A 27,802-nucleotide genomic window follows, 5' to 3' on the forward strand; every position below is an offset into this window, starting at 1 on the left:
GAACTTTTTGTATCAGCCAGCACAACCCAAGGGAATGCACACCTGAGAAGGCCAATATGTTAGAAGAGACTAATGCATTACAGAAGAAAAAAACAACAGTGGGCAGAGGAAGGGAAAAAAAAAAAAAAAAAAAAAAAAAAAAGAGGAAGCCAGAGAACTGAAAACTAAGGGAATAAGAAGATAAGAAAACATACACTGAAGATGCTGCGGTTTTGTGTGCGTTTTCTGGTTAGGGGGATGTTCTCCTTCCAATACCAAAGACATCTGAGTAAAGTAAGCACAGAAATCTACAGAAGCACACACTAACCAGCGCAAGTGTTTTATTCTTTCACATTGCAAAGGAACAATTTTGGGGGAGACTTCACATTCATGTATTTCAGCTGATTGCCATGGGTAATTTTCCACACGTTCTTGAAACCAGGGAAATGCAAACTTCTCAAATAATATTTACATGGGGGAGAATGCACACATACTTGTACAAAAATAGCTTGACAGCAGTCTGGCAGAATCCCAACTGCTCGAGCCCCATAAAGGAATCTTACTCATAGCATTTATCATAATGACATGAAAACAGGCCAGGCCAGAATACAAGACCAACAAGTTCTGAAGATAACATCTTATGCAAAAGCATCAAGTTTGCTTTTCCTACATTCATGTGAGTTTTGTTACAGACTAAGTCTTTATCTCATTTCTCAGAGGATCTAAACTGTCCAGTGCTCATTTTGACAGATGCAAATAGAAAATAGTTGTATGAGGTGGGAATAATAACTTGCAATCTGCTCAATCTCGTTACATTATGTTCCGCTACAATACAGGCACTGAGCTGTTTTTTAAACTCCTGGAGCATTACAAAGCCCTTTTATAAGGCTTTACATATTAAGGACAATTTGTACGTTAATGAGTGCAAGAAATACTTATCAGGTCGTACAAAACATTAATCTCCATTCATACAGTCTTCTCCACACAATTCACTTCTTGCCTACAACCATTCTCATAACATGTATCTCCTGGATAAAAGCATTAAAAAACGGTTTAAAGGTTCCTGAATAAGAGCTAACATCTCAAAGAGCCGGCTTAACACCAGCCAATAATGAGTACCAGGATGTTTACCAGCTTTCACGTATCAAGGCAAATTTATATGCATGGTCTCACCACCCAGCTAACAAGGACAGAACTGGAAGTTTGTCAGGATCTGTACATGTTAAGCAGCAGATAAATCAGTTGGGCAGACAGGCGTGTTCAGTTTGCATCTGCAACAGCAAATAAAGACCACCACTCACACCATTCAAAATAAAGGGAACACCAAGGTAGCGTCAGGGCTGGGTGTGCAATTGCTGCCTGTATTCAGCAAAAGTTGGGGTTTATGCCCTGTTTCTCTAACTTTTCAGTTACCTAAAGATACATGAGATTAGCTATCAATACACTACACATTCTACAGCTTATAACCAATACCATCTCAATTTAAATTCATGCAACCAGTGTGTGGCTGCATGCACACACAACTGGAGATGCACCTTCAGAAAGCTCAGGATGGATTTAATATTTACACAACTAGAAGAAAGCATTCACAAATCCTCTGATAAGCAAGTGATACTAAGTAAAGGCCGTACCACTGTCATTCCGAAATACTTCTGCTGCACATCAGAAACTAGCAGATGCTTTATTGTTCAGAATTCTGTAACTGGGAAAATATTACTTTAATTCACCACAGATAGAGATTAGGAGAGGCAGGACAGGGACAAGATGGACAATGCCACTCAAGCAACTGAGTGGCTGCATGGATCACAACTGGACAGACAGCAACATGCCAGGCGTACGAAGTGACAGCAACCTGCAGCATCTGTACAAGAAGTGGAGATGGGGAAGGGCAAAGAGGAGGGAGGATAAATTTTCCAAAAGCTTGATTTAAACCCCAGCTCTCAGGCACACACTGTACCAAACTGTAACCCATATTATGAGTACAATATTCAAGACAGCAGCACGCAGAACCACAGACAACATAACCCATTAGTACGTCCCTTTCATCACTCATTACTCCTCCCATTCTCATTAGCTAACATTTGAGGAGAATCCATATCCTATCTACACTTTACTTGAACACACCACTTTAGAATCTGCTTTGACTGAGCAGACAAGACAAATTACTGCCTAGACAGTAAAATATCCCATCACCCAAGATGGGGCTTCAAGCACAAATATTATTTTACACACTAGACTTTGACGCTACTTGCTCTCAGTAGTTCAGCTGGATCATTTCAAACCCATCAGCAAAACCATCTGCCCTTTTATTTTTGAAGCAATTCTGGTTTTTTACTAATCCTTAAGGACACCAAAGTCTTACATATTTCTTGGATACAAAACCGTTTGTGCCCCTGCCAAAGCTACCTGACCCTAAAACGTTACTCTTATTTACAAAAGGGGATAATTCAGCTCATTTACACTTTCAGAATAAGTCTAGTCTACTACTTCTGCCCAAAATAACACACACAGACACACACACAAAACGCCATGACCTCACCTTCAGTATTTCAGGTTCTTTGATGTCCAGAGCTCCTGTATTCCATCGCTTTTTCATACTTCTATGCAACGTGAGATATTCACGAGTACGTGGAGTAAGAAGCCAAATCACACAAACAGCTATCATAAATCCAAGAGCCATTCCAAATAATAGTCCACTTAAGTAGCCAGGGAGAGGGATAATAAAGTAAGCATAGACTAACAGCGTGAAGAAGTATAAAGTTTTCACTGGTATTTTAGGCTGTTGCACATCCGGATTATTTTCATCTTCACTACTGAGCATAGTACCATTGTCCTCAGTCATCTCGGGATCGAGCAAAGTTTCAGCAGGTTTTTCAGTTTTGCTTTCATCCTCTAGCAAGGAGAAGTCTTCAGAATACAGTTCACAAAACTCCTCATCCTCTCTGCTTGCTAGTGCAGACAACGAACACTTTTCAAGTACGAGTGAAGTTTTCGAACTCACGTCCTTTGTGCTTGCAGACTGAGAGGTTTTGGTCTCCGTCTCTTTTGCATGTTCCTCAGCCACTTTCGACTGATCATTCTTATTCAGGTGAGAGTCACTTCCATAGAAGTCCCCTTCAGAATCACATTCTTCTTCCTTAATGCTGTAGTTGTTATTGCTTTCCAAATGGCCATTCAAACTGGAAAGGTTCGAGAGTTCTGAAGCACTTGAAGATAAGGCTTTGGGCCTGTGGCTACCACCTTCGTCACCCATTATTTTACTGAGCAGCTGAAAAGGCTCATAGATTACTTCAGAAAGGCGTCTTTTAGTATCTTCGATTTTAGCCTCCATTTCAGGTACTTTAAAAAAGGAACGAGTGTCGGAGGGAGATGTTAATGGAGAGGAGGGGGCAGTTTTGGAGTCACCACCTGTGGCTCGAGGCTGAGTGAACTGTTTGAACAGATGCAAGTTCAGTTTCGAGTCGGGTGGCCTGTAAGACACAGCTTCAGATTCTTGTTTAGAAGTGTCTGTAGACAGAGATTTCACTAAGGTTTTCATTAACTGTCTATGTCGCATTGGTGGGGTGGGTTCTTTTGGTTCCACATCTGTTGAAAGGGACTTGACTAAACCCTTAAAAGGCTTTGAACTAGAAACCGTGGATGATCCACTAGAGCAGACAACTGATCTGGAAGGGGATGAGGATGGGGAAGACGACAGGCTGGATTTCTGTTCCACAGGTGGTGATGCACCTGACATGCTAACTGTATGACATGAGTATGACGATGGAGACAAGGCTAGTGGCACTGCAGTGAATACTTGGGATGTGGAAGGGGAATCCAACAGCTTTACAGTCTCTGCAGCTGGCAGAACTGCAGGAGATGAGGACAGCAGTGATGCAGAGTTGGCCACGTTAAGCGAGGTAGCTGGACCAGAAAAATCATGGCCGGTATGCTCAAAGCAGAGGTCTTCCTTGGCTTCAAGTGCTGTTACAATGCTTTGGTCATCTAGTTCCTCATCGAGAAATTCCTTAAACTCCTCTTCCTCCTCTTCTTCCTCCTTCCCAAATGCAGAGAAATGAATAGTGATGGTTTCTCGGGAGACAGATCGTTGGACCTGCACTTTTGGTGCCGACTGCTTTGAGGACATTTCACCAGTTTTCTCTGCATGGCTACTGTTCTGACTTGTCATTGCAGGTCCCAGAGATGTGTCAGAGTCTGCAAAGAAAACGCAGTACTATGTTAAACACATTTTTTCCCCCTTCTAACACCCTTATTTTCAAGCATTAAGCCAAACACAAGAGATAGGTCACATGCAACAGGTCGGTCAGTTGAAAATTAAAAACCTCTGGACACTCTTGATCTCACTGGATTTAAAGCTGTCTAGTCAAATTATAGACTTGCACTAAAGAAATTGACGGTAGATTTATTTCATCACCGAAAACGTACCTGTATTTTAGTTAATATCCCTTTCACATCTGCTTAACTACCTCATTCTTACTGTCACCAAATGCAAAAATAGATTCAAAGAAAGACAAGGAGAAAAACATGCTCAGGACAACTGGCAATCATGGACAGGCGTGGAGAGCGTTAGACCCTCTCAGATGATCTTGAAGGAACAATCTGACACAATTTTAGGTAGGAAAAAACCAACCCACACAAGAAAACAATAAGCAGAAGACACTTATGCTCCAAATTACAGATCTAGGTTACTGTTTGCTAGTTAACATATTTCCACATAGCACAGAATGGTGATATTAAGAAGTGCTGTGCTGTTAAAATTGCCTTCAAGTGTTCTAAAATGCTAGCTCATCTCTCATGCACCTTCCTACTTTCTCCACTAGATGCATTTTTGGGTTCAAGACCCTTCTCACCCCAGGATACTGCAATTCTTCACTAACTCTCAGTTCCTTCTACATAAAATAATCAATGCTTTCTATTTCTTTTAAACAAAAGAAAGTTGAAACTCAAAGGAAGCTCAGAAATATGTAAAAGTCTTCATGTGTGGGACAGTACCTCCTCTTGTATACCTGTTTGGTCTATAGGAAGTAGAGATTTAAATTGTATTTTATCATGCCTGTTACCATGGTTTATGGTTGGACTCTATCACACATTTAAACACTCTTTTCCAAACTAAATGATTCTATGAAGCCTTTGTCTTTCCAGGTTTTGCAAGCTATGGACAAACAATCAGGATACGCAATGGTCCAGTAACTGCAGGCAAAACACAGTACGGACAGAACTTCGTTATCCTCCCGAATTCTACAACTAGACACCCTTCACAGACGTACTGTAGCAGAATCCCAGTACAGCAAGATGAAGTAGCTTCAAACACTTCAGTAACGGACTGCATCCACTAACTGTTGTCAAAAAGATGTCAGACTTTCAGATAGAGCATGTTTGAGATCTACCTCAGATAACATATATACCCGAAGAATGTATTACTGCTAGCAGTTTTGTTGTAAGAAAGTACTTTAGCAGAAGCAGCCGTTCTTCTCACTGATACAGCAATAGTATTTTTGAAACCACTGATCCCTGCTCACATGGGTGCACGCAGACTGCTATACATGTAATAGATACACCAACATACCTGCCTTTGACATCAGTTATATCTACATGTTATCTCAAGCATTTTATTGACCAAGAAAGTGGACTTTGCATATATTTACACGGAGAGGAAATATCACACATTTAAAGCAAGGCACTGGTGACCACACACAAAGATCGATCTGGAATTACAAGATTAGCCCAGCCTCCCCGGCTCTGAGGCAGCACTTTATCTTCATTATCAAGACAGCAAGTTTACCACTTCAGTAACTGAATTATTTTTCAGAAGCTGTTAAAATGCTGTAATCAAACTGTCAAGCTGAATTAATGAGAGGCCCTTGCTGACGTTTAAAGAGCAGTTCAGAAGAATGAGGATGTGGTGGTGAAGAAATGTGCACTTCACAAGCAGTTGTGATATCACATTGTACTATCCAGCAAGCCAGTGCCACCTGTTTGCCATCATCTTCCTACTAAAGGTTGTAACCCTTTACACTTGCTAATGGAGCTGTTCATGAAACATTTCTTACCCTGTCAGTAAAATGAGCTGGGTTAAACATTTTAAAACCACAGTTGCCACCCAGCTCATCCAGTAATGTTCGAACAGAAGCGACTATCTGTCCACAACTTCCTACTCACTACAGTTGTCCATGTTATGGCTCCTAAATTGTTGACTCATTTATTCCTTGCTTCTTCTAGCATTTGTGTGCTTCCGATCAGGTTGCGCAGAAGGAGCTCGACTCTACCCTGCTCCATGCAAAGCTGCCAGAAATTTTAATTTCAGTTTTCAGTCCCAGTCCTGCTGCATTCGTCAGGGAGCCAGCTGGGGTTCAAAGAACCAAAAGCAGCTTTCAGACCTCAGTCATGCTTTCGATTGACACCTAACTATTTTTCTGACAAACTGCTTGAGGAAAAATTCTGTCTCAAGATCAGCTTCAACTTCTGGCTTCAGCATTTATCATGGAACTGTTTTCTTCTGTCCCTCCCCAAAAATCCATCTGACACATCCAAGTAGCACTATTAAATGGAGAACTCCCTTTCAGCGATGCACCTCCGGCCCACTCAGGGCTCAGCAGTTACCTTTCCTATTACATCTGTGGGTTAAGTAGTTATTTACCCCAACAGTCAGAATTCTCAGTTATTCAGAAGTTTAGATATGCATTTATCAATCATATGTATATATAACTTGGTGAGCGTTACAGTCAGTAAGAAACTTGGTCTTTCATTTCCCTGTTGGATTAGCACACTTGGGAACCACCAGCACCATGCTTCCTATGGGCACAGTTTATCTCATGTAGTTCAAACCACAAACGTCCCAGTTTTTTAGACAAATGCACCCACATTTATTTTGGAGAGAGAAAACACTCCTACCGGAGAAGATATGTATCCAACCCTATCTCCACTTCCCTAGTGCTGGGCCATCAGCTATCATGCATCTGCAGCATTTTGTGCCAGTTGTAAAAATGCAAGACTAGCAAACCAAAATTTGAAAGTACAAAAAACACTACACATATTCCAGGTTATAAGGAAGGAAAAAACAAGACAACGACAAAAAAACAACACAAGAGCTGCACTTGCACATAATGCTGTTGGCATCAGCTTGAAATGTCTGACTCTTTCTCTTCTGCCCATTCAGCACTAACTGCGTATCAATAATATTTTTCTCCTGTGTTGCTAGATTCACTACTCCCCCACCTCCAAATAACATTTCTAGTGTGTTATTTTCGATCAGCTACAAATTCATGGGTTTGGTTTGCTCTTTAGCACACTATGTTTACACTGTACAGTTAATTACCTTGTGTTTAAACACCAGTTGCCATGTTGTGCTAATGCAATGCTAATTACCTGAAGCAGATGAAGTTTACTTGCACACACCAAATACACTGAAAAAAAGATTTCACTGCTTACTGAACAAGTGAGGGGTCTTTTTACATCATGATTAAGTAGTTAACACAAAAAGGAAGGAAATTCTTGATTAGCCAATATCTGTCTACTCTTAAACGTATTACTACACTATGAATTATGTCTTATAAAAGCACATTCTTAAATGCACGATCAACAGGGCAGCAGCAAAACATTAACATAAACCAACTGCTTGCACTTTGGCATCCTCTGCCCATGACTTACAAGAAAACTCTGAAGTATCCAGCGCCCAAAACATCTGGCCCAACTGATATTTCTGTTGAGGGGACTCGTTTCTAGGAACAGCCATTCCTATTCGGCCAAACAGTAATTTTTAGCCACCTTTGATCTTGCTGGAACTTTCTAAGTCAACCCTGTTTACAGGTGGGGTTTGCTGCCAGGCAGTTCATGCATTTCCCAAGCACAGCTGTTCAAAGCTGTATCTTGTATCAAATCTTCAAACAATTGGTATATTTAAAAAAATATTGTACAAATAGAGGAGAAATGCTGTAACGCTATTTACTTAAGAGAGCACACGCATTTTGGCTAACAGTAGATATTTCATTACAGGCATTCTGCATATCAGTTGGGATTACAGCAGTAGCTCTCTCTCTACATTATTCCAAGCTTTTAACAACTCTAACACCCCTCAACACACCAGATACCCTACTAAGCTCCCCCATCCTGTGTTTGTGGGGGAGAAATTTACCCCTGTTCTGGGTAGACCCATGTTTCCAATCCATTCCTGAGCACAATTTCTCTTTTTTATTGCAAAGGATTTGGTGGCTGGGTTGTGGGGTTTTTTTCAAAGTAGATGTTGAAGCTTTTCCATAGAGAATACAACAATAGCATCCCTGACTTCTGCTGCTGCTACTGCTACTGACAGCTCTTCCCCTAGGTGTTCCATTTTGGTAACAAAGATATTTCATCAGATACTTGAACCATATGTTTTTATCCCTTAAATCATTCTAACAGATTCACTTCTTACTGATTTTCAGCTATGTTTTCCTCACTCGTTGCTCCTTTTTCAGCTCCTCTCCCAGCTGTTTGAAGACCTGGCGCTCCCAGCCGGGTCTCGCTGCTTGAAGAGGCACGGTTCCAAAGCCACTGCTTGCAGAGGACACCGATACTTGCAGAAACATAGGTTTTCATTGATCCTTCTTTTGAAAGCCACACTGCTCCCACCTTCTCTGGCTGCCACTTTAGGGTTTTTTTTTCTGGTTATTGCTGATTCTCAAGATGTAAGGTATCAGTTTTATTTATGTGGCAGGCAGGCCTGAATAATAATCTTAGATCCTCAGGCTTCAAATGATTCAAAACATTAACTGGAAGGGAAGGAGGCTGCTGGGAAAATAATTCCTTTCCCCCAAAGGTCTGAACTTTGGATGCTTTTGCAGGGTGGAACGAGAGAGCTGCCACTTCCAGTTCTTACATTAAGGCACTGCACCCCCATCACCCACATAACAGCAGTTTATAATCCTCACCTACAAGCATTGCTTTTAAAGCGCTACAACAACAAGAGACAGCAAACCAGGCCAACAGTGCAATACTGTCTATTCCCAGGCAGCCTGCCCCACTGGGCAGCCAGGCAGCGTGGCACAGGAGCTGAGGACGGGCTTTTACCCAGATGACAAGAAGTCCCCACCACGCCGTGACGCAGGGGCTGACAGACAGGGACACCCCGGGAGAGACCAGGTGTTGGGCAGTGCTGCGTCGGGTCAGGCCATGACACCCTCTGCAACATGTGCCCTTATCTACACGAGGAATGACTAATTGGGAATGTTTACAGCAACAGCCAAGCAAGCAACCCATCCTTTTGCCCAGCAGCATAAACAGCCTTCTCCAGGAGTGCAAACCCTCTTCCTTTTCCCTGCAGCGGACAAACCCACACCCCACCCTACGTGGGGTGACAGAAGAGCTACAGAAGATTGTACATTAACACACAGGACCACCCTAATGCATTAAGCCACTGTTCCCAAACCAGGCTAGAAGCATGCCAAATCGTCCTGTTTGGGAGTTCCTGCACAAGCCAATGCGATCTGAAATTAGTATTTGCTCTCAGAAATTATAGATTCCACTTCATTTACTAAGGCCTAGCCAGTATCTTCCTTCCAGCACTGGGAGATATGGAAGGACTGTTGTTATTCTTTATACTTACTTAAAATAAACAGAGCTCTCGGCATCAGATAAAACTTCTGTTAAGAGCTAGAAGCCTTTACTTCAGGTGCTTCAAAACAAAGCACAGTATTATTGATCCTTACCAATGACAGTCTTTATTTAAGAAGTGCTTTATATCATCGGAAGTTTGTATCTCCAATAATCTGCAACCACTACTTTGCCACAGCAGTTGTCTAGAAAGTCAGTTCCCACTTCGCCCAGAACGACCTCACTGAAGCAGAGCGCACAGCTAGCAGGACATTATCAGTCACGTAAATTTCCATCTCCTTCAGCAGATTTATATCATAAGAGACAAAAAATGATACAAAACCCAAATGTCAACATCCTTTCCTATACCCATTCAAATTTCTATGTACGACAAATTAAATTCCCCTGGCATCTCCACAAGCTAATGTATTCCATGGTTAACATCTCTTATTCCTTTTACATCCACTATTCATTACTTCTAAATGAACTACATAGCCAGTGTTGGTAATTACCACCATACAATAGCCCTGCGAGATCTTCGTGTCAGGGATCCAGTTACCTCACCTGAAGATAATACTTTAAAGCTGACTTTGCAACAAGAGTAAGAAGTTTTGTTTCACCTTTCAAGCTCACAGAACTGGATTTCAGACACAGAAGGAAATCCCAAACCTGTTTTAAATCTAAGCACAGAAATGACAAATTTTATGTCCAGTACTATTAAAAGACTACAGTCCACTGTGTTCAACAGAATTCAACACTAGGACCAGAAGCAAAACAGATGATGCCCCCCACTAGGGGCTATAATATACACACACAGACCTTCCACAGCATGGACCTCTAACGGAGGTCAACCAGGTTATCACAACCAAGCTGGTCAACGGCTAAAATACCTCCACCAGTTTGTACAAATGCTTTCAAGGTAAGAATAATCCAAATTTAAATAACCAGTGCTTAGGTATGCTTAGGGATACTTAAATGAAAGATCTTAAGATTTTTAAGTATTGTTAATGAGATGATACTTTTAATGAAAAATATAAACCTATCAAAAAGACAAATAAGAGGGCTTGTTTACTGAAGTCTAGGACAGAAACGTCAAGTAAAATTGCAAGGGCAACTAAGGAGTCTTCAAAATTACTGGAATTTTTTTGAAGACAGGCACTGCTAATAAGGTCCTTAATACAAGCCTGTATTTACAATGCTTCAAAAATAATTTTAAAATGGTTTAACATTAGCTAAGCGAGTCTATTCTATATTAACACTTTCCCCAAAGAAAGGTCACCTACCACATTAGTTTCTTTGTCTTCACCGATAAAAGATTAATTGTTATTCTTTCCTAGTCTCCTTCCGTGACACATCACTTACACCAAAAACTTCATAAGGCTGCACTACAACAGTACATTTTGTGTTTGACAAACACAAAAATGTCCAGAAACTCAGAAAAAATTAACTTCTTCCTATTTAATGCTTTTCTGAAGACTGTGAAGAGACATTTACAAGAAATTGAACATTTCCCCTAACAGAAAATGAAAAGAATTTAAATCAAGGTTTACAACAAAACAAGGAGTAACTCATAGAACACTGAACAGTGGGCAGAGAAGAGTCACTTTATTTTGCTACATATTGTGACATTTATTCTTTTCAAAAGAACATACAGAAGCACAGAAATGGCAGTTTCCTGCAAAGAGAACGACTCGCAGTTGCAGGACAGGCTCCTCGTCCCTCTGGCACGGTCCCGAGGGGACCCAGCTCCAGCAAAGCAACATGCATCAGCGCTAGGTTAAGACCAGGGCAGCAGCAGCTCCGCTCCAGTGTGAGACAAACCAGCGGCTAGCAGAACATGCCCAGGGTAGCCAGCACAGGGCTTCCAGGCTGCCAGGGCTGGGAGCTGGAACCTGTCAACGCCAAGGCAAGAAGGACTTCTGCGGTTTGACAAACCTGCTGGCACGCCCAGACAGAGGTTCCTGCCTTGCCATCATATCAGCGTAGCACTCTTCAGTTGCTATAGGTCTAATTTTATTTTTCAACAGAACTGCTTGTGTGAAATTCAAGGGAGAAGCTGGAAGAGTATGGTGCAAGTATCGGTAACGTTAGCTAGAAGCTGAGTCCCAAAACTGGTTCTTAATGTGCAGCTCTTCAAGAACTCAATTTCAACAAAACCTCCACTAACGGTTGTTTCCCAATGAACTGCAATACTACTGGTGAAGCTCCTCAATACCCCGAGTATTATAAGTGTTAGTAAACCACTGTGAAAAGAACTGTTCTAACGGGAAAGAGCTGCTTTTACCATATAGTCAACTCATAAACTACAATACATTTTTTTCCAGATTACTCACTTTCAGTAACTATTCCTCTGCTCTTTGCAGTAGATTCAAACTGCACCAGAGTGTAATTTCATTAAAGAACATTTACACCCAGTGGGCACATAGAGAACAAATAAAAATTCTAGCACATTATACTTTCTTCATTCACATGTTCGCCTCCTATGAACTACTTTATTCTTCTTTATTTATCACTCATAATTGCAAGCAACAAGTAGCATCATTTCCTTCCAACACACTCAACATTAAACAGTTCAAAGGGACCTTTTACTTTACTAGTTCCCCAATTCCCACAACAGAACAAAACAAAATAATAACAAAACTACAACCAAATCCCCTCTCCCTCCCTCCATCACAGATTTTGGAGATTTAGTCATTTCCTCTATCATGTACTGCTGTCTTTAAGAAGTAGGTTCAAATACTTATTTTTCCAGGTAAGTAGTTGCTGGCATCAAAATTACCCAAAAAAACTAATTTGGTCGTGGGTGGGATGAGGAATGCCTCAGAAAAACAAAGGTTTACAGACTTAGATCTGAAACTGCTGCCGTAAGGGATTTAGAAATAAACGCATTAAAACCAGAGCATACTCACAGATGGAGAGGCAAACTTTTGTCACAGTCTAAAGCCAGCTTTTTCCACTTTCCTCTTCTTAAACTGCTACACTACAATGGCTGAAGCACTCTCTTCAGAGTCACTCTTACACGCCAAAGGGGAGTAAAAAAACCACTGGTTCATTAGCAATCCTGAGCAATAAATATATAACTGCTGCATTTGTTCTCTTCTGAAAGGGAGGAAAGACTAAATCAGAATTTGCAGGTGCTGCAGAAGTTCTGCATCTCGACAGAAAACATTTTATTATTACAGAAATAAAACATCAAAAGCTTACTCAAAAAATTACATCCTATCAAGAGGGTAAATGGTGAGGTGGCATATAAAACTATGTAGCATTGTAACTCTCTCTTATCTTGGTGGAAAGGAAAAAAAAAATCAAGTCGTCATTAATCTGATGAAAGATTATCTAAAACCTCTGTGGATTAGTCCACAGCTGAAAATGCTGTCCACATAACTGATTAAATGAAAGGTCACTATACAATCTTTAGGGGAAATTTTGACAGAGTGACTTATAGAAAAACATGTTTCCAAAATGAAGTAAAATAAGCTGCCTTGAATCCTAAATTAAAAAAGGCTTATCAGAAGTGTATTACAGGCTCATTTTTCCCAACAATTCAAATGCACATCAATAGGTAAAACTGCCTACAGGTAGCAAGTGAGCCTTCCAGGATTTTTTTATTATTATTTTTTTTGTTAACAGTTGCGTTCATTTCACTAAAAAAAAAAAAATATCAGGCAATATTCACAGCAACCGCGAAGTTAAAACAACTATCGTATACCTTCATATGAAAACAGCAAAAAAGATATTAAAAATATGCTTGTCCACATGAAGTTTAACACAGACGAGCAGCACCACTTAATAACTCAAACTCTAGGTCCCCATGTAAAATGTAGTTATGAAAGATCTTTAAAAAAAGGAAATCCACAGATTTACAAAGCATACTCCATAGGTATCTAAAGAGGTAATTTTTTTCAAAATATTTGTCATGATTCATCAAATATTCTATTTCATATATATAACCTTCATTCTAATTTCATGTTTTGTAGAGGATTAGCATGGAAGGTGCTGCTTCAAGGCTTTTTTACCCAACAGGACAAAACATAGTACACAATTAATAGTTTCCTTATTTCTGAGAGATGTTTTCAACATTAGAGAAAGGGGTATTCTCTGGTTTAACTAAAAAAGACTAAAGCATTTAATACTTGAAAGTATTTAGCTTTGGACCAAGCATGTATCCCTAAGCAGCGAGGTAGTACCTCTTAAAAAAATAACAAACAAAAAAACAAAACCCAAAAAACCACAGAACCATGATGGACCAGTGATGCCGCATATTCCACACCGTCACAATGGCAGAGCAGGGAAGAGGCACAAGGGGTGGGGAATCTTTCCACTCAACCTCGCACAAACCAGCTCAAACAAGTGGAGTAGCTTTGCAACACTGCACGACACTCCACGAGCCCTCTTCTCTACCAGCAAAGTCCTTACAGCTTCATTGTCTGCAGGACTTTTTGCCACCCTGCAGTGCCACACGCCTGTGAATGCACCTTCGCAGGCGTATTGGGAATGGATGGGTCAACACGTTTCAGCTAAGACAGACGTCTATGCTGTCGTCTGCGGGCTACTCACACTGACGTCTGCTGGGTTTCTACCAAGGTAACCTCAGCCAGAAGCAGCACGTTATCTCCAGCTCTTCCAACTCAGCCACGTCATTGCTGCTGCCTTTACAACCATGCCAGACCCTGTGAGAAATGCAAGAAATACAGAATTCCCAGAGAAATGTAGATGACTTCACATGCCTAGTGCCTTGGCATGCCCCAGGCACAATGCAGTCATTATGCCATGATTATCTGCTTTCTGATCTTTCTCATCCTCCAGCTCTGGTGGTACTTGATTTCAACTTTTGGATCCCCAGGCAGTTGGCAACAAAGCAAAACCAGAACAACTAATCAAAGCAAGGCTACTTTCAGAGAGCTTGAACTGTTTATGGGAAGGGGGAGGGCTACACCCGCATTTAATACAAATAAACAAGTATGCATACCTAACTAGAGAGGTAGTTGTACTTCATGTACTACACATGAAAATTAATTAACCTAAGGTACCTGAAAATACATAGCAAGCTACAACTATTAACACAGGGAACTACTGTTAGAGGGCATATTGATTACATTTGCCTCTCATCTACCCAAGGAAAGCAAAAAGTGCCTTTGATAAATGCAGAAAATGCATTCCAGATAGAAAAGAGTAAGATTTTTCAGAAGTTTTTGCAAGCACAATCCCCAACTGGGTCCAAAGGACCGAAAAGCTTAGGGAAAGGTCAATAAATAGGACTTCGTAACATTCAACTCTTTGCAGAGTTGCATTCCAGTCTGACTTTTAGGTTGAATTACTTTTGTCCCACCACTTCTCAGACTGTTCTGCAAGGTTTCTTAAAAGAATTGCTCCCAGCACTCAGAGGCAGTCCCACCAGCAGCTCTGTGCCATTCATTCCGCAGTCTTGCCTGTCGTTCGGTTCCATGAAAAATTAATGGAGAAAGGTATCGCCAGCATTCCCTACCACCTGGAAACTGCAAAGGCAAGAAACGTAAATCAGCACCACATGAACAAAAAAGCTCTTCATGATCTGATTTTGGAAGGAAATGGCTTATGGACTGCATTTCCAGACTCCTCAAAGCCCTGAGCAGGTAACCACGTTATTTTGAGTTTTATTATTATTAGGAGGGTGAGAAAAATTTTGCTTTAACTTGCCTCACTGAAGAGTAGTGTTCACACAGCACTTTGGACAAGTAAGACCGTACAGAATCACTGACTCCTTAAGACGGCAATAGCAAAGACTAAGAGAGGAGTTAAACCAGCTGAAAAATCACACGTCCCATCTTATGCTAGCAAGAAACATGCAGAGATCATAAACCACTAACAACAGCTTCTATGCTTTAAATTCCTTTAACTTCTAATTCATAGAAGGATAACAAAATGTAAAGTCAACTCTGAAGAAACCTTGTCCTAAGAATAGCAGGAAAACAAAATGTCAAACTTGAAATAGGCAAGTACCAGACATTTCTCTCTGCTTAAGGCAACATTCATCTCATTTCATTCAGATTTATGTCCAGCTCAAATACCTAGAAACCAAAATGCAAGAGTTCAGCAGCACTGTAGCTTTCCAACTGGATGATGCAGTATAGAATGATGGGGACAGGAGAACATCCAAGATAGCAAAGTTTTCCCAAGACTGAAACAGAACCTAGACAGCCTTTTAACAACCCAAATTTTTCCCATGCTAAAGACAAAATTTTGGCTTGTAAAACAAAAAAAAAACCACCAAAAAAACCCAACCAAAAAACCCAACCAAACAAAAAAAAAAACCCACAAAAAAAGACCCAAAAAACTCCCTGAACAACCAAACACAAACCCAAATGCACAACACAGCAACACTGTTAAACATCACTGAGCAAAGCTATTAAGTGAGGCTTAATTAAAACCATTAGGACAGACAACCCAGACTTTCCCAGCTTCCCAACTCACTATCAAGACATAAGGGGTCTTGGGTATTTTTCAACTTGTCTAAAAGCTTTTAGAGCCTTGCAGCCATCATATACATTTCAGTACAGTCTCTCAAAGATTAATTTTGCACTAAAGAGTGGTTTAAGCATTTTGTGATTTAAAATATTGGACTATGAGAGACAGACATGCAAAAAAACCCACTCAAGTGCACAGGGCTGAGGCAACCAAAAAATTCCTAGTCAATCTACTACAGTACATACAAAATCCACAAAAGTATGAATGCAAAAGAAGTAGAAGTATGTGGCAAAAGTATCCACATGGGATCTCATTTCAATTTTTTTTTTTCATACAATATTTATAACTGTAAACAATTCAAGGTGTAAACTTACTGACAAGACACCCGCAGGAATCTTCCCTGGACTTTGTTATCCAGAATATGAAAGAGGTGCCTGCCAAACACAGGCTACTAAAATCAAAGCCACTAGCTTGATTTGTATTCTCCTCCATTTCTTGCATTAGACACAGAAGAGAGCAATAGTTAATGGGTCAGTTTAATGTATTAAAGCTTTCTGGTGGTTTGTTGTGTGTTTGGGGTTTTTTTCTCTTTTTTTCCCCCAAGAGCACCTGAGGTAACTCCTGCTTCCAAAAACTGTGATACATTTTAATTGCAACATATGATAGGTCAATCACAGACTGCCTGGCCTTTAACAGCTGCTTTACAGGCTTGACTGTTACTGAAATCAACTGAGTCAGAAAATTCTGAGCACCTCCCACAACATATTTTTCAACCCTAATCGCTAAGAAACTATGGCAGGTAGATACATGAAAGAAAAAAACAGCTTCAACAGCAACCTGAATTAACAGGATCATTTCACATAAAATTAGCTATAAAGATATCACATTTCTCATAAGGAAGAAGAACGTATACTGCGATGACAAAGTGATGTCCTTATGCACCTTAAAGCCCTTTTGTTCACACCCCTCAGCAACAAGAATATGAGAGGATCCTTCCTACTCTGCTTTTCTCTCTCAAAATGTGGGTACTGTTAACACACCTAGAAAGATAATTTGTCACGTCATACTCTCAAAAAAAAAAAAAAAAAAAAGAGAGTAAAGATTAGGAAGACAACGAACAGTGCTCTCTTTTTTTTCTGGCAGCAGGGATCTACCCCAGCATGGTCTTTCACTGTATGAATCAGGCCACAAATGTTAAAAACACAGCACAAAACAATCAAAAAACCCAAAGTTCAAGTTGGTTAACAGTTTTCTGAACTCAGTACTCCTTGAAAAGTGTTCTCACTGCCTCTGGTGAGAAGTAGTTTCCAAAGATCAATAATGCAGGAAAGAACACAGCCATTACTCATTACTCATTCTCTCTTAGCTCAGAAAGCAATTATTTGTTTCTGTACAGTATAATTCACTCATACAGCATGCAGACACAGACAGAGATCCTTATCTTAGTGGAAAGTAGACCTGAGGTAGACTAGTACGATGGGACATCATCTGTAAATGAAAATATTCCTCCAGGCCTCTTTAATTCAGAGATGCACATACTAAATTCTGATCAGCTACATATAGAGCTGATGCTCCACGCACACAGATCTACGTTTGCAAATGATAATGTAACTGTCTCCAGGAATTTCATCGGATAACCCCACAGGCTAAAAATTAAAAGGTCAGGAGGTGGGTGTCTTGTGGCAATGCATACCCTAATTGCCCAGTTGCCTGCTGAATTCATAACACAATATGAAAAAAAAAAAGATATTAAAAATGTTTTTTACTGAATTTCTAAGAAGAATCCCAGTTCTGCTTTACATTCAAGTAGTATTCATGCAAGCTCTCCACTGTTGTTCTCCTTTGCAGTTATTTCCCTGTAAAAAAGGGCTAAAATCTTTCCTTTCTCATCCTATGATATTTGCTATTCCATACCCAGGTATTATCAGTGTTACAGTTGTCCAGCAAATGCCTTTAGCACTGTAAAAGTTTCTGCTATTGCAGACAGAAATTATGTCTATGGTCTCAACTACTTGGTAAAATAGGTAAGAACAAATAAACTCCACTGTATGTGGGTTACATTTTATGCATGCACATCCACAGAAAGAAGTGTCATTAAAGTAGTTTCAAGGAAATGAATTTTAGGTCATCAGTTTTCAGGTGTTGATTTGCTGGGAGATAAAAAGAACTGCAAAAGCCACCAAATGGATTCAAAAGAGCAAAGGGAAATAAGTGTCTTTGAGCCATATCCCGCCTTCTTCAATTACAGCATTATGCAGGCAATTCTAATTTCACGCACGTGGCAATGTTCTTATACACATGCTTAATAAATTCACCACGCATTTGTTTATCAAATAGAGTCATGCAGCTATAGAAGCTCTGAATTACATACAGCGTTAATAAGTTTGTGAGTATATACATACTCACGTCCTTGTACATCCCCACCCATCAGAGGCATGGCTGCTTAAGAGAGGCTTTTAATTGCTGAGGGAGGTCAAGTCAGAGAAGCCAAGCCTAGGTGGCAGCTACAGTTGTCCTCCAGGATACAGTGACAAAACCACAATGACTGGCGTGCGAGGAAGCTGCACCCATCCCTCAGAGCCGTCTGCGCCACGCTGTGTGCTACAAGGCTTTAGAGACAAGCCTGCTTGCTCTTTTGGGGAAACTGAAAAACACAGTACAAGTGGAAATCCAGGCATGGGACGGAAATCTTTTCACCTCGCATTCACCACCACACCACAAGACAAGCTCCTCTGTTCAACCAGGGAACAGCCTCCACACCCCCTCAAGAGTTCTCCTGAACTCCATGAGGGAGTCAGAGGTGCGATCCCAACAGTCGGTGCCTTCTTGAACAGTGTGAGACCTGAACGGGTCACACAAACCCGCATTTGTTTGATTTGGGGTACTGGAACAACCCTGAAAAGCCACTGTTCGCACCGTACCTGTTTTGTGACTAGAAAGGAATTCGCAGGACAGTCAACCCATGGCAGTTTTCGCTGGTAAATACACCGCTTAGGGCATCTAGATGCAAAAAGCAGATTTTAAAAAAATAATAACCTGAGAAAGTACTACACCACCACTCATGGTGCAGCACAGTGATTTACTCATTTTTTGTCTTTTTGATTGTGAAGTTTCAGCTCAACAGAAAGAATAATAAATGTCTAGCTAGATTTTTTTAAAATCTGGCCAATAAATGAGAAAGCAAGGGCTCAAAAAAAGTTCAATAATCAAAAAACATCCACATCTCAAAGCTGCACATCAAAAGAAATCGAGATCCATACAACCAAATATTTATGCTCTTAAATACAACACACCTCTAGAAGAATCTTTTCAGACACTCGCAGAGTTTTCTAAAACTGCTAAGTACAGATCTTCAGCTCACTTATAGCCTCTAGACAGTGTTAAGGCATCTTGGAAAACTCAGCTTGTTGTCATAAAGGGAGTAATTTTGTAATTCAAGGGAACTACAAAACTCGAGATACTTTGCACGCACAGAAAGCTGGTCCTTTCTACAGCCACATCTCTTGTTATTCACTAAAATAACATAAAGAGAATAGTAGCAATTTTTTGCCCCCATAAAAACACCTTTGTAAAGTTGTCACACGTTTGCTCAGAACATTTATTAAAGACCCGGCAAATCCTTTATTTAACTAGCATATTTCTGAGTTGACAGACGTTTCGGATTATCTCCTCCTGAGTTCTTCCCCCTTGTCCCAATTCATTTGTTTAATATTTCAAGTCAAGTTGAAAAGGAAGAAGTGTGAAAGCGATTAGACAAAAAGAACTGCTACTGAGAAAGTCTTGCAAAGATAAGCCTTATCAAACTTCACAGCAGCTACAAACAGGAGAAGAAACGTAGGGATCACTTTCATTTACCACAAAAATACATTTATGTATGCGCCCAAGCCCAAACATTACACAAGAGTATTAGGAAAGAAAGTGAAGCCCCTCCAGGCAACAGAAGTTACAGATACGTATTAAGCAAGCAGAATGGAAATACCCAGCTTGGAAGGCGTCCAGATCAGAAATCTTAATCATGTATTGGCCACTTTGGGGCAAGGGGACAGGAACTAGAAGTGGGAGGTGACCGGTGGGCAGGCAGCGGGGGGTATGGAAAAGCTATGGGAACTCTGCGACTTGGTTGTGAGATTATCATGCCCGGCCTCATCTAGAGGATGCTCCCAGAAACCTGGCAGAGCCCCGTGCAGGCAGGTTCTCAATACTCAGAAGTTTCAGAAGAAAAGGAAACACAACACACTGCAACTAAAGTCAACAGGCAGAGCACACCAAACTTAGATGACAACTTTCACTGTCTGCCTTTAGTATCACAAGCAGTATTTCCTAATGAAGCTACCACAGTCACAAGTGTCTGAGCATGACTATCTCCCTTCTTAAATAAGAAGCCTTATTTTTTGAGCCTGTCTGGGCTCATAAAAGAGACATTTTTATTTCCTCTGTCTTAATCCAGACCTCCAGCAAAACAAAACTCTCTTTGCAGCTCTCTAACTCCAGACTGGAACTTCATTGCAGCTCACAACAGCCTGTGCCTACGTTTCATCCTCTGGCATCTGCTTTGAAATTCCCAGCATGAAAGGACACCGTAGCTTGGTTTGTGCTTATATTTTTGCACCCTAATTCATAACTGAAGTATACTTGAAACAAAACACATGAAATCCAGAGTAAGATCTAGAGTCTTACAGCTTTCAGTACTACTAAAACCCAATACTGCAATGTTTCAGACTCAAAACATCTCTTTTAGAAGAGATCCCCAGTTCCTGAATATGCATTTTCATACTCTTTTAAGCAATCCTCTTTCAAGCTTGACCATCCCCATCTTCTCACAGCTTCAGGACAGCAATCCCACATTGACAGGGTAAGTGGTCCAGGACATGCAATACGTTCACCAGCACTAAGGGACACTCTTCTGCAATGTTCCCGTCATCCAACACCAGTGGGGTCAGAGACCACAACAGTTTACAAACCACAGGGACACTAGGTAATGAATATTAAAGCCCAGTTCAAATGACGATTCATTTGTGCTACTCTCCTGGCTTTTATGAGAAAACACCACTGTTTAAGTATGTTTTATTGATCTTCTGTTATCCTTTGTCCATCAGTCACCTAGTCTTTTAGAACACTAACTTAAAAGCTGTGCTATATTATTGATTTGGACTTTGCACAGCAGAACAACACACCTTGCTGTCTGGAAAGGAGACAGTTAAATAGGAAAGAAAGCACACTGAGAGCTCAGAATTTTGAGAAGCAGCAAGGAAAGACAGGCAAGATCAGAGAATAAACCCTTTTTTACTACTATATTCTTTCTCATGTCTCTCCAAAGACACTTAACAATTGGCTTCATCAGAGACAATAGTTCTGAGTATCCAGAGAAAAAAGATGACTGGTAAATAACCCAACACCTTAGAACTCCTATCCTCGCAGGGGGTGAAGCTGGAAGAAAGAACACCTGCAAAACTGACAGAGATTACTGCACACTGCCGATATTTCAGCCACTCTAATCTTCTCTGTTGTCAAAACTTGCTCCTCTGCTTCCTATTTCCCGGGATTTCCAATGGGGAAAGACTAGCCTTGGCTAACACAGAAGTCTCTCAGCAACTCCTCTCAGATGCCTTAATTGAGTAATTTCAACTTAAGGCACTTGCTTTTTATTTTCCAGAGATACTGGTCGTCAAGGTCTCCATTAAAGAAAATGGTGATGCAGGCAAATACTGCATTACAGAACTGGTCTGACTGCAAGTCCTACACTAGATGGGGCATATGGTTACTATGCTTGCCAAAAAGAGGGGATTTTGCTCTGTAAGCATACTCAAAACTCATGAAACTAAAGTTAGCGTAAGGCAGCCTCCAGTGCAAAGTTACTCCAGTAAAGGACTTGTGTGAAAGAACCTAAGTATCATCTTAGAAGACTTAAAATTTCATTTGCCAAGTAGGTATTTTTGGACCTACACAACTCTATTCACTTCCAGTTCCTCAGAAGAAGACAATACTTAGGTGCTGAGTCTCCGGGTAGTTAAATCTTCATCCTCACAATGCTCCCAAGTGACCAGGTGCACAGAGGCTAAGGCTGCTGGGTGAAGTTAAACGTTTCTAGCCAACATGCAATCTTCATGTTTTGTTGGCTCTGGCTGGAAATGGGATCTTGATCGATAATTATTAACTTTCTGCCTTCAACCTTCTGGGCTTGTCATGATAACAGAAGCTTAAAAAAAAAGTTAAGCTGTCCAAGGACAGATCATTCACAGTTCTGCCAACAGTGGGGCGTATATTTTTATGACACAATAACTGGGACTGTCCCTACACATCCAGAAAAGAAGCTGAATTCAACCCCTTTATTACAAAAAAAAAAAAAAAAACCCACCACAACAGACCCTTTACTTTGTGAATCTGAACCATTTACCACAATTCTCTACAACAATGAAACAAGTGGCACACTTTTTTGAAAAAATCAGCAATCAACAACAGCTTTACACATGCCATAACGATATGCACCAGTGCACTGAAGGAATAAACACAGAATGGGGAGTACTAACTGATAATCCTAAAGCTTTCACTATTTACCTTAGTGCCTCTGAAGGGCTTCCAAGTTGCTCTTACACTAGAGAGAGATTTCGCAAGGACAACTCTCTACTTTGCCATTTTGCCTTTGCTCCCTAAATGTTAAATACTGCTTTTCCTCAAGCTAGGATTGTGTTACTCAGCTGAATTTAGAAAAATTGTTCCCAGTCTGCACGTATCTTCAAAACTGCAGTTTCCATCCCAGTCTGCAATAAGAAAAGATTTTGCAAATACAAGCCTATTTCTGTATTCTATGTCTGTTTCCAGTATGCCTAATGACGATGCTGCCTCCCCTACAGACCTGCACAATAGAGGCATAAAGCAACAACAGAAAACACTTGGAAACAGTGAAGCAACAATAGAAAATACTCAAGACAACTGTCACTGTGTCACAAATTTTACCAATTTCCAAAAAATACAACATCCAGACAGGAAATAGCATATCTGAGACAGCAAGAGACATCAACAAAAAGATCCCAAGCATGAAGAAGCCTGGCAGACCTGGAGTTTGTGTGTTGTTTCCCACCAGCCGACTCTCAGAAGAGTCCTCCAGAGGACCTCTTCAAACAATAACTTTAAAAAAAAATAATTCCTGCCTAACCTAGTTGAGCAATCTCATTTCTCCTCCTCTCCTTCATATCCCTTCCTTCCCTCAACACTAACACTTAATTCCACAGCACATACCAGTTGTTTGCTTACTTCTCAGAACAGGGACCCAGCTTTCCACTAGGAAGAAATAGCACAAGATGTCCATGCCTTCACATCAGGATGGTTTGAGAACCATGAAGATGGACCACTCTGCTTGCTTCATCACTTTGCCGGAGTCCTTTCTCCCACCATATTGAGCCGTGCATTCTCCTAATCACCAGCATTGAAGGATTTTTATGTGGCATACTGACAAATCTCTATCATAAAACAAAAGGGAGATGAAGATGGAACTAAGGTAATTAAACATCCTGTTTTAACAGTATAGTGTACCAGAAACCACATATCTGGTACACAGAACGTAGCATTTCCTATCTTCAAGTACACTGCTAAAAAACAAAACTAAAAGCCCACAGAAGATCTTCCTTTACAGAATACACACTCCCCTTGAAAAGCTGATTAGCATGGTTTCTGTAAATCCACAGACAAGATGCTTTTTGCACTACATCACATTGTGAATGTAGTGATTTTCATCTCAAACTGCAAACTGTTTTCTTAACTTTGGTGAGCTACAGCCATATGAGCTGCAGGTGTTGGTAAGAAAGACTACTCAGTGTGAGCAAGCCTTCAAGTAAACTTAGCTTTGTAAAATTCACAAAGAGGTTAAAAAATCTGAAAAACACTAATAACCAATCAAAAATGGCACTTGGAATAGGAGTTTTTTCTGTACACAACAGGTAGTGAAGAAGATAGACTGCAGGAATCAATAAAGATACTACTAAACTGCTCTCCACCAAATTCTCTTGTCTCTCCTTTGTCATGTTGCCTTTAAAAAGCTTAGTAATTGTATTATTAATGCGCTGAAATCACTGCCTGTCCATATTGTGTCACCATTTCCTTCATTTAGTCATCTGTTGTCTCCTGAAATACAAGCTCTTCAGAGAAGAGAGCATCTTTCCCCATCCTTGTACAGCACCTTGGAAAACAGCAAGTGTTTCATGAATAAGGTTCCTAAGATGTCACATGCTAGTGCAAATACGTTGTTCTCCCCAGAAACAAAAGTGAAAGTTTAACATCAACAACTTACTTGCTTATTACCTGGAATGTTAAAATCTGACAAATATGTTGGCCCTGCAAGTAGCTCGGGAGTTACTTTTATGCTCGTCATTTCTGCCCTGTAACTGCTGTAGAATCCAAACAAAATCTATATGGGAAGAGACCTCTGGAAGTAGTCAGGTCCAACCTCTTGCTCAAAGCAGAGTCAACTTCTAGCCTTACATCAAGGAGAGGACACCAGGAATAAGGTCAGCTGTAGGAGCATTGCAAGTCTTGTTCTGTCAGAGAACTTGGGCCATCAGCGCAAGACAGTATGTCAAAGTTTAGACTTTGTATGGAGACCTTTCTTCAACCAGGTCTCTCGCCAGATAGCAGGCACAAAGCCAACACTGCCTTACTTCACCCCCTCATTTACCCCCTAATGCTGCATTCTTCAGCTGTCCCGAGACGCAGCATTGTCCTCCCAGTATTTCACTGTTCTACCGTCCTTCCTCCCTCTTGAAGTTACAACACATCCTTTCTAGCATCCCCTTTCATTACCTAGAGTAAGAAAAGTCATTGTTCATCCTCTTTACTGGGCACACACGGCAGCCTTACACATTTCCAGAGTTCATTTCTACTCTGAATACATTACATTTCTTCTAATACCAAGACACAAAAGGTCACAGTATTAACTCTTCTCTTTACTTCTCTAATCTCTAAGCCTATATTACACTCTTATTTTCCAACATACATTGTCATCTGATTGTTTCACTTAGGGCAGCAAGGGCCTCCAGAACACGGTATCTTTGTTCAAGAGTGTTTTAGAGCACACTGAATTAACATTACTGTGGACATCTGATACCAATTTCTAGCTTACCAAAGCAAAAGAACAGAAATCCAGAGGTTTGAAGGATTTTTCCAAGCTCCAAGAACGTGTTTAAGACCAGAATTAAGACCAACCTCTTCTACTCTCTTGAAACCTACAATTTATCCCAATAAACAGCGCTTATTTTTCTTGGGCTCCTGGGCAGGTATCAGCTACACTCTGCGCACTCAGCACCACAGTTTACTCACCTCATGGGCCATGCGCAGGCTAAAGCTCTGTCCTTCACACCGCACGGAGAACAGGGCAGGGGAACAACAGCACATGACACACATCCTTACGTATGTTCCCTGCCATGCTTGTTACGGGTCACTCGTATGCTCACACAACATAAGGTTGGTGGCCTTTCAGACATGCTACGAGAGAAGTCTTCTGATTTCATCTAATGGATTTGGTCGAGTTCACACAGAAAGAGGAGGTTAGACCTGCGCAGCTGCCACATCTACCAACTAAGAAGCTGTTTGAATACAACAATGCATCTGTGCAGACCTCTAGCTACACAATTTTGAATTCATTTCAGTTACACTAACCTCTTATTTACTAGGTAAGTTTCCTTATCTCCCATTACTTTGTTTACACACCTAACACAACAGGGAAATTACTGGCACTATATAGTCTGTCTAGGTTTCCTGCTCCACATTCTTTACTTTGTAAAACAGTTGTCCTCAAGTTCTTTAGTTAGAAACAACTAAGCTTTTGCTATTAATATTTGAAACTACTAAACGTCGTTCCCATGCAAAAAGAACTATGCAATTAATATATACTTTACTGAGCTGTATCCTTCTAAAAGTTTTCACTTTGGATTTCATTAACTGATTTTCTTTTCTGAAATAAAAGCAAGGTATGTAATTTAAAGAAGTTCTTTGCATGGACCAAAAGCAAAGTTCACAAGAGGAGTACTCAGAGAAATGCAATTCACAGGGGACACCCTACCCCAGGGGAGTTCAGTGTAAAAAGAGCACAAAACTACCTTTTTAGTCTTTTGCTCAAGAGAGAAAGCGCCTTACCCTGCCCTGCTACCTCAGACCTCAGCATCTACTATTACTGTGCCACCCACAACAGAACAGCTTGTTGGATCAGCTTCAAAGTCAATCAGAACAGTAACCTCTCATGAAAAAAGAACATGATGTGAGAGTCCTTAAAAGTCAATTCTGACATCCAAAACATTAGCTTGCTTTCCTTTGCTTAAGTTACAAGTGCTTTTACCTCTAGTTCAGCACATTTTCAATTCAGAGGAAAGTGAAACAGGGCACTCAGTCAAACTGCCTGAATTTTATTCAGTTTAGGAACGTGACATTGTTTTAAAAATTAAGAAAAAACCAAAACAAACATCTTCTTGTAAAAAGATATGCCCCCAAGGCCGCGACCCTGCCTTCTTCCCCCCCTCCTGGGTTATGCGGGCAAGATCCTCTTGAAAGAGGAGTTGTGCGAGCACACAGGAGTATGACAAAGCATCTTAACAGGCGATAATCTTACAACACCGAAGTCTCACACTGATTTATCTCCCAGTTCCAATATGACAGCGACATACAGAAGTTTAGCTCAGGCTCGGCCGTCCAGCGAAGCCCCCGCACCCCGGGCGGCTGCGGGCAGACACGCACGGCGGGGAGCTGGGCACGGGCGTTCGGGAGGAACTTCAGCGCACACGGACTGACACTGGGCTGCAAGAGGGGCAAAATGCAAATGACACCGAGGGTGACAAGGGAAGCAGCAGCTAGAGGCACGACAGCGAGGGCAAGGGAGAAGGAAACAAGCTCAGGAGACAGAAAAGCTCTCGCCTTTGACACCAGCAGCCAGCTGGAATCCTCCCCCCCGCTCCGGCCAGAACAAGCACTCCCGCCGCTGCCCTGCTGCTGCTTGTTCAGGCATCGCTGCTGCTCCCGCTGCGCTGCTGCCGAACTGCACCCCCCGGCAAGGCTCCGGCGCCGTTACACCCGTGCGGGGGAAAGAGCTCCCGCCCGCCCGGCCGTGCCCAGTGGCACAAACCAACCCGCACCGGCCCGGCCCGGCCCGCCCGGCGGCAGCTCCCGCAACCGCGGGCCCGCCCGACCACCGCCGGCCGGCCCCACAGCACCGCCCGCCGCCGCCCCCCCTGCCCTAGGCCCGGCCCGCCGATGCCGGACGCCCCTTCCCGCCAGCCCGAGAGCGGCGGGGGGCCCCGGGCTCCCGCTCCTCACGCCGGGCGCTGCGGCGGCGCTTCCCGCCCCGGCGGGCGCGGCCAGGAGCGCGGGCGCTGCCCGGAGCGGGCCGAGGCGGCGCGGCGCGGCCCGCCCTGCCTCGCTTACCTTAGCGGCGGCTCATGGCACTGCCCGACGCGGCCCCGGCGTCCCCCGGCCCGCGCCACCCGCGCCGCGCCGGGCGGCAGCAGGGGGAGGAGAGGCGGCGGGGCTGCCCGGCGCCGCCAATCCGGGCCCCGCGGTGGGCCGGGCCTGCCGGAGCCGCCGCAGCGCCGGCCGGAGGGGTGGGGCGGGGCGCGGGCGGCCTGAGGCGGGCTGCGGCCTGGGCCGGGCGGGCGGCGCGGCGGCTCGGTCCGTCAGGCGGGCGGCGGGCTGGCCCGCTCCCTCAGGGGGGCGGCGGGCTGGCCCGCTACCTAAGGGGGTTGGCGGGGGCGGCGGGCTGGCCCGCTCCCTCAGGGGGGCGGCGGGGGCGGCGGGCTGACCCGCTCCCTCAGGGGGGCGGCCCGCCGCCAAAGTT

At 42.2% G+C, this 27,802-nt stretch overlaps 1 protein-coding gene across 5 annotated transcripts in view; it reads right to left on the reverse strand.

The window, feature by feature from the left end:
- The window catches only part of TEX2 (testis expressed 2), a 54,805-nt gene extending 27,254 nt beyond the window's left edge, over nt 1-27,551 (reverse strand). The window contains exons 1-3 of one of the 5 annotated variants that reach the window (XM_055726748.1): nt 27,394-27,544; nt 26,640-26,769; nt 2,519-4,173 (exon numbers count right to left, since the gene is read on the reverse strand). In XM_055726748.1, the coding sequence (XP_055582723.1) occupies nt 2,519-4,147 (1,629 nt within the window). In that variant the 5' untranslated portion in view covers nt 4,148-4,173; nt 26,640-26,769; nt 27,394-27,544. Of the gene's footprint in view, nt 1-2,518; nt 4,174-12,455; nt 12,618-23,226; nt 23,415-26,639; nt 26,770-26,886; nt 27,064-27,393 lie in introns of those variants that run through there. The other 4 variants (XM_055726739.1, XM_055726722.1, XM_027808272.2 and 1 more) reach the window with 4 other exon arrangements.
- Nucleotides 27,552-27,802: the final 251 nt, after the last annotated feature.

This window comes from Falco cherrug, chromosome 1, assembly GCF_023634085.1.
Source record: "Falco cherrug isolate bFalChe1 chromosome 1, bFalChe1.pri, whole genome shotgun sequence".
In the NCBI taxonomy this organism is placed as follows: Eukaryota; Metazoa; Chordata; class Aves; order Falconiformes; family Falconidae; genus Falco; species Falco cherrug.